Source organism: Stereum hirsutum, assembly GCF_000264905.1.
Source record: "Stereum hirsutum FP-91666 SS1 unplaced genomic scaffold STEHIscaffold_11, whole genome shotgun sequence".
NCBI classification, from domain to species: domain Eukaryota; kingdom Fungi; phylum Basidiomycota; class Agaricomycetes; order Russulales; family Stereaceae; genus Stereum; species Stereum hirsutum.
The window spans coordinates 285716-299940 of NW_006763141.1; the positions used below are offsets into that span (position 1 = coordinate 285716).

Consider the following 14225-nt stretch of genomic DNA (forward strand, 5'->3'; position numbering starts at 1 on the left):
TCGAAGTTTTCTCGACCCAATATCCTGAAGCAACCTCAGGGTCCTTTGTCGGCGGGCTTGGCCTGTCCCCTGCATCATTTCTTCTTTTTGAGGTTGACCCGAGTGTCCTTACTTAGCTTCGCCTCTCCTTGCCGTTGAGTTCAAAACTGTTATAAGACATGTATGTGGCCATGTACCCGTGCTTTTGTAGACATCTGTTTACTAGATGTAAAGCTCCGGCGCAGTCTTTGGCGGCCTGGACCGCTCAAGTTATGCTTGCGACGCATCCCGGTGTCTGATGTCCCGCCTGTTTCTCTGGTTTTCCTTGTTACTTACGCTCTGAGGTTGAGCATGATTGTATCATCTTCACTTCTTTTCATTTCTGCTCAATTGTTAATATGCCTAATCAACTCGAATCATTTCAGATCCTTCTCAATGCCGAACAGTACTGGGCCTCGATGTTCGACGCGCGGGTCGCAGTCCCTGCCCAAATTTCTGCGCAATCGAATATGGACGAACTAAACAAGTCCCGTCAACTTATGGACGAAGAACTCGCCGCTATGAATCTCGTAATGTGCCGAGCTCGTATCCGTCGTAACGCACTTACGACATCCTGCAGAGTGCCACCAGAGATCCTAGCATTGTGCTTTCTCCATCTTGCGTCTCGAGATATCCCCTACAGGGCCCCCAAACAGATATCAGCGATGTCTTCGGCCACCAAAGCAAACATCGCATGGATCAAAGTGCTACAGGTATGCACGCACTGGCGGCAAGTAGCTCTCAGTCAGCCCAGTCTATGGACGAGGATTGCTTTTTGCCTCGGCCCTCGATGGGCGGACGAGATGGCTTCAAACGCAAAGGCAGCCCCGCTGATTATCGAGGAGATGACTGGCAATTCTACGCCACAGACGGTTCAATGCATCGACAAGATCATCGGGGATCATATCTCTCACATCAAGCGGATCGCGCTTGTGAACGGCACTACCTCATTGACTGGCGTCGTCAACAGGGAGACCGCCGCACCCCTACTGGAGTCTCTTGACCTCAACGCGTTATCTTACAAACGCGAGCATCTGAATGACATGCGTCGTTGCGCACTCTCAAATATTTTTGGACGCCAAACCCCTCGTTTGCGTCGGATATGTCTGACGAATATTCAAATACTTCCACCCACATTCTGTGTCCTGAAAACCGTCACGGAGCTCTCCATATCGTTTCCCCGTCGCGGTTCGCTCTCCTCCGACACCTTACCTTCGACACAGAGTTTTCTCGACATGCTCAAGGCAGCGCCTTCTCTGGAATTCCTCAACCTCATCCACGTTCTTCCACATATCCATGATGAAGACACAATCCCATCAAAAGTGCCTTCGGTGCACCTGTCTCATCTCGTAGAGATGTGCATTCAAGGTCCTCCTCTGGATTGTGTCGCCGTATTACGACAAGTGACGATCCCAAGGACAAGCCGGCTAGACGTGACGTGCACACGACACCTATGGGTCAACTTCGAAGACATCCTTTTCCCCATCATCACTGCTCATACTCAAGGAGACGGCGCCCCTCCCATCCGTACGCTCGCGATTTCCAGAGACCGCATGGGGCGAAATTTTGAGCTAGAGATCATAGCCTGGGCCATCGAACGCACTCAAGTTGAAGGCGTTCTTGAGAAGCCAGTGTTCCACCACTATGACGCACCTACGCTGTCCTTGCGTCTGGAAGATGTTGGCCGCTCAGAGCCTTCCCTTGCGTCGATATGTAACCTTTTCGATCTCAGTGGGCTCTGTACACTGAGCGCCCAGGAAGAACGGTACCTCCGTGATTATGATGAGCCAAAGTGGTCCGACATCCTCTGGCCACTCAAGAAACTCAAGTATGTTCTGGTATCAGGTCTCTCCGCTGCCCCGTTCTGTCGCGCACTTGGCCAACCCGTCAGTAGTCGTGGACGTATCACGGAAGAGCAATATGAACTAATGAAGGGTACCGAAGACCATATCCCCGCAGAAGACGTCCTACTTCCCCAGCTTTTCTCCATCGACTTCTATGATGTGGACTTTGGAACGGTCTATGGGTACGACACGACCCTCAAACCACTTATCACGGACCTCCCTATAATCTTCAATTGGCGGAAGGCTGTCGTCGGACGGCCCGTCCAGCGCCTGGAGATTGAGTCGTGTACGATTAAAGCGGAATGGGTGGACAAATTGAGGGAGGTGGTGTCACATGTCGAGTGGGACAGAGTTGAAGGCAGAGAGGACGATGATGATGAATATGGAGACGAAGAGGAGGAAGAAGTGGACTCGGACGAGCTAAATATTTGATTAGACAGGCATTGCTATTTCAGTTCGTGGTGGTATGCGTATTGATTATATGTTCATTGAGCTTTCCTGTCTGGTAGCGACCGAATTGACACGGAATATCTCCCTATTCATGGTCGTCTCGTTACAACTACATTTGATTCTGCTCGGTTACGTTCTATTATTCAACTTACGCCCTTATACGCTCGCAAAACCATATCGGCACACTTCTCCGCCACGACCACAGTCGGCGCTTGCAAATGTGTAGCAAGAACCCTGGGGAAGATAGATGAATCCGTGACCCTCAATCCAGCGACTCCATACACCCTTAGCTCGTCGTCCACGACACCCCCACCATTAGGATCGTCTTCGGACGCCATCCTACACGTCGAAGAGTAGTGATATGTGGTCCTATTGTTTTTCCTAATGTACGCATCTAATTCTGCATCGTTTGCGTCGGGCAGAGGTGCCTATTCGGCCCAGTCTTCGATCGGATATTTGAGAGCCTGCATGCGCTTCTTGATGGGAAGGGTGAGATGGAGCGCTGCGCGCAGGGGCACCAAGTCAGCAGAATTGGTGAGATATTGAGTGTCGATGATGAGGTCCGCGGAGTGATCAGACGACGACAGTCGCACGGTGCCTTTGCTTTCTGGGCGGAGGAGTACATTCAGGAAGCTATAGACGCCGCGAGACTTGTCGAAATAGCCATCGTTGCAGGCCCAAGTCATCTGACGATAGCGTTTTGGAATTGAACATTGCATTGCAAGGGTTAGATGAAGAAACATCAACGTACCGGCATGATCTCGATGTCAGGAACATCGTCGCCCTTCGTCCTATTTGTCTTAGATGGAGCACCGGTAACATCCAGAAAGCGCGAAGAAGTGAAGATGGCCAATTGCAAGACTGGATCAAGGAGCAGGCCGGTCCCGAAAAGGAGGTACCGGAAGAACTCAATGATAAACACCCATGGCCGCATTTCAATAGCAAGCAGAGAGTCTCTCATTGGGATACGGTACATGAGGGGCACCCCAAAGTGATCTTGCTGCGAAGAAAGTCAAGCGAGAACGTCTATGAACGGGTGGTGGTGAGATCTCGAGGCGTGACTCACCAAATTTGATCCAACGGCGGGTAGATCCTTCACAACATCGATGCGGTGTTCTTCGAGGTGCTCGGACGGACCGATACCGCTATGGCAGACGTATCAGCACCGAGTGGTGAAAAAAAGAGAAAGCAGGTCACCTAAGCATTAGGATTTGAGGCGATACCAGTGGACCTGCGCAGACAATCACTTCCCTACTTGCTCGAATCCTTTTCGCGAGTCCTGTCAAGCTATCAAACACCTGGACACCGGTGACCTTGGCTCCGCCAAGAACGAAGTCGAAGTCAATCTTCGTCACCAGAGCGTTCGTGCAGATATGGAGGCGGTCTTGACGAGCCAATGCGAGTTCCTTCGGTAAGAAGGCGTGGTAGGTCGAGTTGCGATGCGAATTGTTGTCTCGCGTGAAGTGGAGACGGCCAATTCCAAACGGAGGGTGCTCTGGAGCATTGATGTCGGGAATGTACGGGAGCCCAAGATCTCTGCATGCATCTATAGTTCTAGACATGCCAGTATGTTAGTACGAGACTTAACCTGATGAGATCAACTGGAAGAATACTTGTAAAATCCTGGAAACTGAAACTTCGTATTTTCCGAAGTGTACCATTGCCCTGTCAGAGGCTGGTCTTCAGTAAGAGAACTTTCTCTGTCATCAAACCGTTCGAGGACATACCGTCGCTTCCGTGTACGGCTGGATCGCATGGAAAGATTGCCTTCTCATGTTTGAGAAAATATCCTTTCAAGTCGTCCCAGCCCCAGCCCTACCTTCCCTCCTTCCTCCAAGCATCGTAATCTGCAGGAAGTCCTCTCGTGTACAACATCTGGTTGATTCTTGAGCTTCCACCAAGTGCTTTGCCTTGGTACAGCTCGATCTTCCGACCGAGCTGGTCTTGATGTACAGTCGGTCGTTTGACTGTACGAGAGCCATCCGAAGCAAAATCAGAAGAGAATAAAGGGACTCGCGAGGCCCAGCTATCTGCAAGAGGGCCGCGCTCAACCAGCAGAACACGGACATCGGGCGAAGCGCTCAGCCTATTCGCTAGGACACAACCTGCAGTACATCCACCTATAACATGAGAGGATATGGAGTATAAAGGGTCGAGCGCTTTCAGCACAGAAGACAACCAAGCATAAAATGCAGACTGGCCTACGATGATGAAGTCATATTCCTCGAGAGTTCCGAGTCTGACGGTCTTCTCAGGATAAGTTCAAGTTGCGGAAAGTCATGTTATCTATAAGGGCGTTCGGTTACAAAAAGTGAATTCTGACTGAGGGGGAGACTTACAGATACTGTTTCTCCTCGAAGAAGCGTTCAGTGCAAAGGTCTACGCTTATGAGAAGACGATGGGAGGAGCTGAACTCAACGGTAACTGCCAAAAGACATTCCTTGCCGATATATCCGGCACACGCCGGCGCAAGCGCAACGGTAGGACCCCTGCATATGCTGGAGGAGGTCCCATCCGAAATCCCCAAATTTTGCCCTTTTTGTCGCACGATTTTGGGCTCATTTTGGTCCGCATGACGATGGTACCTCAGAATTTTGACCATTTTGGTCCGCAGAACGGGATGGGACCTCAAAATTTTTGTTTTTGGTCCGCACGATAGGATGGTACCTCAAAATCCGCATTTTTTCCTTCCATATATTCATATAAAATCAGAAAAAAATCGCTCCAGCCGGTATTGAACTGCATATACTGGTGTACACCCTCAATTTGCTCCCAATCGACCTCCTCTTCCATTTCCGAGCCATCATCCTCTTGTGGTGCCACAGCGCCACCCTGTGGCGCTGCATCTAACTTCCCTTTCCTCCGCATCGCAATCAAGACTCGAACGACATCGTTGATTTCTCTCGTACGTGCGCATATGGTCCGAAACAAAGCCAATACCTGAGGTACCGGTATCATTGTAATGGGAGAGCCTTAGGTGTCGACGTCGATGTCTGTCTGCCTGATAACCTTAGATATTGCTAGCGATAGGAAGGCATAGGTTAGAGGAAAACGAAAGAATTCAGCAGACCGCCGAGTAAACAGAGACTACGCTGAACAGCGACCAACACAGGTACAGAGACGACTCGGACACTCTCGGACCGCACTCAGCGAGATCTGGCGAGACAAATTCACAAAAGAACCTAATTTATGGTCTGAAATGTTCTCTATCGTTGAAATAAACAACCCAGCAGGTACACTCCTGGAATGTAACTCGAAACAATGCAGTCGGCTACGCAACGCGTCGGGGGAAGAAAATAAATGGCATCAGCGGCCACCGATATCGGGAAATTTACAGCCCTATTTGGTCCGCATGCCGATGGGACCTCGCGGGCGACCAGGCGCTTTGGTCCGCACTATGGATCGGACAAAAGCTGATTTTTGGGCCAAAAATTGTCGCACCAGGATGGGACCTCCTTCCGCATATGCAGGGGTCCTGCAACGGTACTACAGTGATCCACCACTCCTTTGGGCACCACCGTTCCTTTGGGCAATGTTGCTCACGAGTTGGTATCTGATTCGTCAGAGAGTAAAATAAACTAAAATTCAGAATCAAATACGTTAGCATTGAAAGTGGTGGATACATGTTTTATTTCTGCAATGAAAGGCTCGTGGCGTATGTGAACGAGTCCTCGCAAAGGTGTTGTTTTTGGCGTTCTCAGTTTTCGGCAAACACCGGTCCTTTGGGCACCCCCTTTTCCCCTCTGCAGATTGAGAATGTCATCGTTATCCTTTGCCTCACTAAGTAAATGCAGTCTTATACACATTTATAACAATATGAATGAGAAGAAATAACGCGAAAATGCAGCTGTGCGATGAAGCAAGGTCGTCGCATTTTTCTGCCCAAAGGACCGGTCCATCACTGTATAAACAAACCGAAAAAGGGCCTCTTGTGCCTGTAGGAAAGGCCAAAACAAGGATATGGACATCACTGCCTTCGAATGAAATGCATGAAGTTAGAAAGTAAGCACTGCATGTTTTCGGAGCAAGTGGCTTGGCGTCGTTGAATCCAGAAGTCTTCGACTCCTTGCGGCGCACGGACACTCGGAAACTGCCGGTGGACAGAGCAAAGGACTTTGGATGGCGACCGAGTACTACTAGCAGATCTCACATTGACTTGGCCTTAGACGTTCATAAGGACGTTCATAAGGCTTGTGACACCGAGCTAAGCCTGTCAGCGGTGAGGATACGTCGTCCCTAAACTCGTGGTTGATGTGTCCTTCCCACTACTGCATCCTCAACACGATCCAGACGAGATGGTACGACTCGGAGAAGGGAGATGTGGAATATTGGCTCGAGTTTCATTGTGTACATCATTATTATAGTATTTACAACCGTTCACACCCAATTGAGACCATGATATTTTCACGTATCATCCAATGACCCTCATTTAGTATTGCAGGAAAAAAAGACAACAAGCCTCGTCTCAAGAGCAACAACACAGAGATCCAGTAGCTTCACGTTCCAAAGAGCACCGCGCCCCCAAAAGGCGACGAACATGCCTGCGGCTGCCCCAACTTCGGCGTCAGTGCCAAAAGGAGTCAATGGCGGACACGGCTCCTCCAGGGGATGCATGGCACGTCTCCTTCTCGTCGTAGCAAAGGTCTTCGTAATGTCGGGTGAGAACACCGGCACCGGACGTTTTGGCTGGACACGAGTAGTCTCGACGACCTGACCGAATCCCGCAATAGATGAGGGCAAAATTTTGAAGGTCTCGTGAGGATCGGCGGGATGGTCGATGGACTTGACGGACGTCGCAGAGGGAATACGAGACGTTGATCCGAGGTTTTTCAGGGGGCCTCACGCAGAGTTTCTGCGATACCTTTGAGTGTTAAAGGCACCCTGCAACGATACCACAAAGTATGCTCCGACTCCGGATAACTCACCTGGTTTGTTGTTTGTTTCATGCCTGTGATGAAGGAAGCTTACCTATTTCTGCATAAGTAGACCTTTCGTCGGGGACGATGGTGTGTAGACTGGGCCTCAACGAGCCGTCTCTGTCGCGCAGGGATGGCGAGGTCCCCATCGTCAACTTATCTAGCAGATCGTACGACTGAACTATCAACGACCGCACCGGCTCACAGCAGGATCATATTGGTCAAGTCTTGCCTATCTCTCCAGATATACCTCCGACCACTCCTATTCTTCACGGGCGCCACACCATACCACCCTCTGCAACAGGATGATCGCTATCATCCGCAATACTGGTCTCTTGATCAGCACGAATCGACTGGTTGAAGAAAATATGTTGGACAGCATACTCGGATTCAGAACTTTCGTAAGTTTGCCTTAAACATTCGAGCATTGTCTGAGAAAGGTCTTGCTCCGTGTCGGACCAGAGGTCGCTGTGCGGACTATGAGACTGGGAAATCAGGTTGAGACACGCAAAGAACAAGACACGGGAATTCACCATTCGGGACTCGGAGATCTTGGAAGTTCATCCTCAATGTTGATGTCCTGTAGATTTGATAGCAGATCATTTAGGACCCAGGGGGATGGAAACAGAGAGGGCATAGTCCGTCACTACAAGAAGAGTGGTATGATGATAGCACAGTCCGTCGTGGAAGGATGGAGAAGGATGAGCAGGACAAGAGAGATGAGGACGGTTAAAACGGGGTCGGAGCAGTGACACGTGGTCTCGTGTTATTGTCGACTCTTCATTGTTGCCTCGCCAAGACTCACGAGGGGAGCAAAAGAATGTACGAGCCGTCGCTTCCAGTCATGACAATGGGCGAAACGGTCCTTGAAGACCACATCGTGGAGTCCAGCGGGCTTCATGAACCCATTGGCATCCGGTACATATGGCTCCTTTTGCATCTGAGTCTGCATCTGAGGCTGTGACGGCCTTGCCGTCCGCATATCGGCATACTTTTAATTGCCTTTGAAGGGCTTTTCTTTCGGTCTGGCTGCACGGGCTTCTGGTTGGTAGGATGTCGAACCGGAGATGGAGGTGAGGCGTTTCGAAATCGAGAAAGAGGTAGCGGTCGTAGAGGTGGGCTCGGTTGGTGCTGGTATGGTATCCTGTAGAAAATAGAAATTAATACGAACAAGACAGTGTACGCGTGACGTGAGGAGGACAGACTGTTTCCATGACTTCTTCCCCTTTCTTGTTCCGCCGTGTCCGTCGACCGTGCAGCTTTATACCATGCAGCTCGTGCTGCCAGATGCCAATGACGACTCTCCAGAAGGTGAGAATATGGGAGGTAAATAAGATGCTTCGTGCGTCGGTGATACACTGCCAGCAAATGGCAAACAAATGGTAAAACATTCAATCTCGTAAAATATGCACGCTCGAGCAAAGCAAGCGCTGTGAGCGCGCCACCGAAGCTCACCGAACCATGCAGCTTTCAGCTTACCCAATCACGGAACAGAGCCACGCGAGTGTCCCCGGAACTGTGGGGGAGCTTTCTCCTTGCTTTCTCAGTGCTTTCTCCCCCACATATCCGGGGACATTTACAAACCGCATCTCCTTTGACTCTAGCAAGCTGACCTGTGAATGGTACATATACGCCATCAACGACGAAGCTCGCGCTTTAAATTTTAAACCACATCACCGACAATTCTGCCAGCGCGTTACCTAGTGTCTACCAACCCCAGTACCAAGTCATCTACCGTTTTTCCACAATCGACAGTCGACCTCTGTGACGACAAATGCGACTGCAGCCTCAGCAACACATAGCGGCTCAGTAGCATATGATACGACAGCTCTCAGTGGCCCCTGCAGTGCCAAACCCAGCTCCAGCCACCTCCTTCGGCATCCAACTCTATTCGAGTGGATGACTGGTTTGTTGATACCACAGAATGGTGGTTTCTTTGGATTCTCGATCCAAATGTCCGTGGTGAGCCATGTCTGTGACTGTTTCTGCGGCGATGACTGATGTACTCCGCGTACTTATGTTGTCGATGTACAGTGAACTCGAATAGGTACTACAGTTCATGTTCGTTCTTGGAGGAAGATCAAAGGCTGGCAACCTTCCAGCCCGGTCCTCCTAGTTCCCTTCCTCAATTGGATGGAAAACATTCAGCAAATAATTGGCTGGGTTCGGGTGCGTATCATATCTTTTCTCACTGGCAAAAATTCTTGACGACGCCACTTTCGCCTCTCCTTCCCCATTGGACATGTCAGATGAATATTCTTTGTCTATCTTAGTCATTCCCATGTTCGTACTAAGACCGACGACCTTTTCCTGGTCCGAGTAGGAGGAAAAACTCCAGAATCAGCCGTGCTCGTCGCTACCCTCGCCAACAACTCCATCTTCTCAAAGGACTACTCCGCAATCTCAGGCAGGAACAACACGCCGCCACTGGACTACATCCCGAAGATGCTCTATACGATGGGAGATGTCTCCGCTCTCACGAACATCAGGTGGCACCTCGGTGCCCCAATCTTTGACACCTCGTCGTTCTAGAGTCTCGGCATCGTATCCTCCGGCCAGACCGTTCTCGGAGACTACCTATCGGCTTTCCAAGCAGGGAGTGAACTGGATTTGTATACTGACCATGGTGAGTGCGTTATGTGGCTCGAGAAGCGCGTCTACAGTAGTAAGTACTGACGGGTAGATTGTTTGCTCTGCACAGGGTTCGTCACCTTTGCTATGATACTCGCGGATGTTTGGTTAACTCGGGATCATTCCTTCCTCATTCATCTCTTCCTTCCTCATTCATCTCCATCAGTCATCGTACTGAGGTCAGTTCTTCATGTAGAAATAATTTTGCGTTTTGCTGATCTTCGTGTTTTCATCTACCCATTCATGTTATATCAACGAACGACCCATAATAGTAGGGATATACACTCTATGACTATGATGGCGAAATCGACGACTTCATCACGCAAGCCGGAAGTGGCTCCTCCATTCTCAAGACTAACGACGTCTAGATTATTCCTTCTGTCACGAACGGCGACTGGACGCCCGAGGTGGTCCGGGACAACGGCATCGTTGCCAATTTCTCGGATCATTTGAACGCGCTCGCAGTGGAGCAGTATGTGCCTACATGCTTTCTCGCTCTGCTTGGAAGCTGTTGATGGTCTCTTTCCCCCCTCATGACCTACGCTACTCGCCGCGCTTATCACCCTAGCTACCCGACAGACAATTACGCCCGCTAACTCGACACCGACGGGACGGTCATCAATCCGCAGGATGTGTTCCCAGACTATCTCAATCACACCTCGGGCCAAGCAATCGTAGCTCCCTACACCAATATCGCGAATACTATCGCCCAACCTGCAGGCAAGCCTTTCATCATGTTCGAGGTGAGAACTCGGCGCCGTCCATGCAACTTCGGATGGGATTTGAAGATCGAGTCAAGGACTGACTATTGTTCCTTTTGAATATCAGACCAGTACGACATCATGTGAAGATTTTACGTGTGTTAGCAACAGTTTTAGCGCGACACTCTGAGCACTTGATTACGCTATGACGATAGTCTACTCAAACTTCACGGGACCGCTTTTCCACGCTGGTGGACAGAACGCGTACTATAACCTTGTGCGGATTTCTCTTGTCTCACTTCGGTATTCCAACCAAAGGTAACTTCAGCTGATCAATCTTTGTGCGCAACTCAGTTCAAGCCACCTCCAACGAACCAGTCCTCGTTCAAGCAATGGTCTGTTGGTGCGACGTATTACTCCGCGCTCGTCATGGTCGAGGTTCTTGGTCCGAGCAATGCTTCCGAGCTCATTGATCTGGGGGCAAACGACAGCAGCATCTACACGCCTGGGTTCGTTTCCTCCTTTCCATCATTGGTCTATCTCCTTCAATCCTCATGAACTGACCTGTGGATGGTGTGATGCAGATACGCGATTTACGAGAACGGCACGCCGACGAAGCTCGCGCTTTTCAACTACATCACAGGCAGTTCTGGTGCGTCGGAATACACGGCCACCGTCGCGATCGGGGGAAGTGGGGCTGGTCAAGATAATCCACCACCAAGCTCTGTCAGGGTCAAGCACGTACGGTCTTCCTCCGTTGCCGATATCCAGGACTTCACTTGGGCTGGCCAGGTCAGCCTCGTTCTCGTTCACTCTAGCGCTTACATCGGCTGATCTCTCACAATGGTGCGACAGACATTCGGCGCCTCCCTCGCCTCTGACGGTCGTCTCACTGGCGATCTCGATGTGCAAACTGTGCAATGCGATACGTCTTCCAACACCTGCCAAATCAAAATTCCAGCCCCGTCGTTCGCGCTCGTCTTTTTGACCGACGATGCCTACTCCTCCATCAGCCCAACGGCCACAGAGACGTTCCCGACGACGGTGTTCAGCAAGACCGTGAACACTCTGTCCATTGAAATGAGCGTTCTCAAGACTTGGAATGGTCACGTCAAGTCTTGTATTGGTTTAATCGTCGTTCAATTCAACGTCGGTCTCGTCGCGCACCATGCACCATGGCCCTGTGTCTAAAATAAATGCTGCAGTCTCTCGGTTGCGTATGGTTTGCTTTCCTTCACCCTCTCCTCTCGAGACCGTTGGCTTTCCTCTTCTTCGTCTTTCTGCATGACGTGTCTGGTTACGCGTACACGCAATCACGCACCCATTCGCCGAACCCACTGGCAGCAGAGACGCGCACTCGAAGAATAATAACGTGCGGCTGCCATTTACATCAAACTGGTGGTTGGATTCCCTCTTTTGAACGTGGAAGCCTGGTGGTCGATACTGCTTAGAGCTTGGAGGTCACGGATGTCTGCCTTGAAAATGGTTCGAACGCCCCATCGACATGGGACGATATACTTACCATAATTGCACTTTATTACCGAGGTGCAAATACGTTGTCTAAAAATCTGGAGATTCACATTCGAGTTCGGTGGTGACTTTCCTTTGTTTTTCCGCACCGAGCACGAAAGCTAGCTACTTGACCTGGTCTAAGTCGCTCGACTAACGGTAGACTAACGGAACCTCTTGCTCCGACTCAGACTTCGAGTTTCAGCGTCCGTCGTGATCACAAGAAGCTGGACAAAAATATGACAATTTCATGAACGATATGATAAAATTACAAAGATCGTTGAAACATAGAACGTCCTCGGTGACGAATACGGCAATTATTCGCTAGACCTCGACCCGTACTAGCCTCGACGACCTGCGGCGCCACCTCTGGTTCGCTTTCTCCTCGTCAGACTCACCTTCCCCACCGTCTTCCACCTCCTGACCCTCTTCCTCGTCATCTTCCTCCTCTTCCTCGTCCTCCACAGCCTCCACAGCCTCCTCGTTCACTTTTCCCAAATGCTCCGCTTCCACCTCTTTTTCCGCTTCCGCAACTTCTTGTATGACATCTTGATACATCAATTGAATCTTCTCAAATTTTATCGACAAAGTGCGGAGCTTTTCTTCCGCTGTAGAGCGACCGGTATTGGACTGCTTATTCCTGAGTTGAAGTATGGAATCTGAGAACGTCGCCTTTTCCTTGACAGTGCCGCCCTCCAGAACGATTTCCGCCTTTTTGCTGTGAAGCATTGTTAGAGATACGCAGACGGAAGACTGAATGAGAAAAGGTTGACGTACAATGGGACCAAGCCGGCGATCTTGTGCTGTTTCATCGGCCGCGTCCACCAGGATGTATCCACCTCGGGTAAAGCAGGAACGGGGGGAAACATATCCTTGAATCGGCCGGAGGCCGCAAGGACCCAAGACACATGCGCCAATAAAGCCGGCATTCCTTTCCCGTACGAAGGTGAGAAATAACTAGTGTTGTTCGGCTTGTCTTCATAGACAAACGTAGTCGACTCGAATGACCCCAGGATATGGAACTCGGTACCGTAGACTCCGCTTTGTGTGTAGACCTTTTGGATAGGTCAGTTCGAGATAGTCTGCACGCAGGACTCAAGGCACTCACTTGTAACAGCATCTTCGCACCGGCATCCATCTTTCTTCCTTCAGTTATGGTGACAGGAGAGACAAACCGTAAGCCCGGAACGCTATCATCATCATCATCACGCTTCCATAATGCCGGGATATGCTTTCGGTCGACGCGAAACTCTCGGAGAGGGTCAAGATCTTTCTGGTGATGAATAACATGGTGAGTCTTGTCCTCTCGGACCACAAAAGCCTTCGGATAGGTCTGACCCTGATGGGGGTCCTTAGGGTGGTCCAGCAGTCTGAGAACGTGGATTGAGTCCGGAATGATCTGACGGGACACGCCAGAAGGGTCGAAATAAGCACCGGGGGCGGATGACACGTAAGGGAGTGTGATATTTTGTTCGAATTCTGTCAAGTCAACAGTGCTCGAGGTGAATGGCATGCCGTTACTATCGTTGTGAGTGAGGAGGTATCGAAGAATGTAATTCGCGGGGTTGTCAAACATATCGCGATTCAGGCGCTCGGTGTCCTTCTCGGAATGCATTACTGGTGGAGAACCTCTTTTGGTCAGTGAGGGGCATATTTGAGCAGCAATGTCATAATCTTCAACAGTTGTCAGGTCTTTGATTATGATGCGCTTGAGTAAAGCTTTCGTCGCGGGGAAGTACTGCCTGGCGAGATCTTGAGCTTGGACGATGACCTGCAGCGACGAGTCGCCCCTCTGGATATCGATGTCCGCCTCAGTGGGGTCCCGAGTAGACTTGGACACGGTCATGGCTCTGCCAAAAATAGGAGGAGCTGGAATATCAACCATGATCAGATCATACATAGTGCACTCTCTGACACCATCCAGGTAATTCTCTGGGTGAACCGGGTACATGTCGGTGTCGGCAGAGCCAGACCGGGGGATGGTAGACGGGGGTTTAGGGTCCGAGTCACCGCCATTTTTGCGCGCCGGGCGTGGAGCTGGACGGTCTTTAACAGGCGGGAGATCAAAGCGCGCCTGTTTGGGCTTCTTGGGCGGCATGATGAGGATCGAGGTAGAAGTTGAAGTGAGAACGAGAGCAATGGGAGAAGAGCACGTA

General features: G+C 50.5%; 5 protein-coding genes across 5 annotated transcripts; 2 read left to right on the top strand and 3 right to left on the bottom strand.

Moving 5' to 3' along the window:
• Window positions 1-377: 377 nt before the first annotated feature.
• On the top strand, window positions 378-2294 carry STEHIDRAFT_158941 (uncharacterized protein; the record flags this gene model as incomplete). Its single annotated transcript, XM_007306350.1, has 1 exon — window positions 378-2294. One exon carries the CDS (start codon window positions 378-380, stop codon window positions 2292-2294), a length of 1917 nt encoding a protein of 638 aa, XP_007306412.1.
• A 161-nt stretch (window positions 2295-2455) lies between these two features.
• STEHIDRAFT_132659 (alcohol oxidase) lies at window positions 2456-4914 on the bottom strand (the record flags this gene model as incomplete). The annotated part of the gene is made up of 9 exons (XM_007306351.1): window positions 2456-2740; window positions 2831-2962; window positions 3064-3312; window positions 3379-3457; window positions 3510-3866; window positions 3926-3942; window positions 3971-3992; window positions 4132-4432; window positions 4749-4914. The coding sequence occupies 9 exons, from the start codon at window positions 4912-4914 to the stop codon at window positions 2456-2458; spliced, it is 1608 nt and encodes a 535-aa protein (XP_007306413.1).
• A 3308-nt stretch (window positions 4915-8222) lies between these two features.
• On the bottom strand, window positions 8223-8442 carry STEHIDRAFT_158943 (uncharacterized protein; the record flags this gene model as incomplete). The annotated part of the gene is made up of 2 exons (XM_007306352.1): window positions 8223-8372; window positions 8434-8442. 2 exons carry the CDS (start codon window positions 8440-8442, stop codon window positions 8223-8225), a joined length of 159 nt encoding a protein of 52 aa, XP_007306414.1.
• A 685-nt stretch (window positions 8443-9127) lies between these two features.
• Window positions 9128-11751, top strand: STEHIDRAFT_132660 (uncharacterized protein; the record flags this gene model as incomplete). Its single annotated transcript, XM_007306353.1, has 11 exons — window positions 9128-9203; window positions 9315-9397; window positions 9524-9694; window positions 9761-9862; window positions 10135-10221; window positions 10489-10602; window positions 10688-10730; window positions 10752-10837; window positions 10915-11069; window positions 11145-11352; window positions 11416-11751. 11 exons carry the CDS (start codon window positions 9128-9130, stop codon window positions 11749-11751), a joined length of 1461 nt encoding a protein of 486 aa, XP_007306415.1.
• Window positions 11752-12270: 519 nt separating this feature from the next.
• STEHIDRAFT_112688 (uncharacterized protein) lies at window positions 12271-14167 on the bottom strand (the record flags this gene model as incomplete). Its single annotated transcript, XM_007306354.1, has 4 exons — window positions 12271-12296; window positions 12468-12787; window positions 12847-13124; window positions 13178-14167. 4 exons carry the CDS (start codon window positions 14165-14167, stop codon window positions 12271-12273), a joined length of 1614 nt encoding a protein of 537 aa, XP_007306416.1.
• Between the last annotated feature and the right edge of the window lie 58 nt (window positions 14168-14225).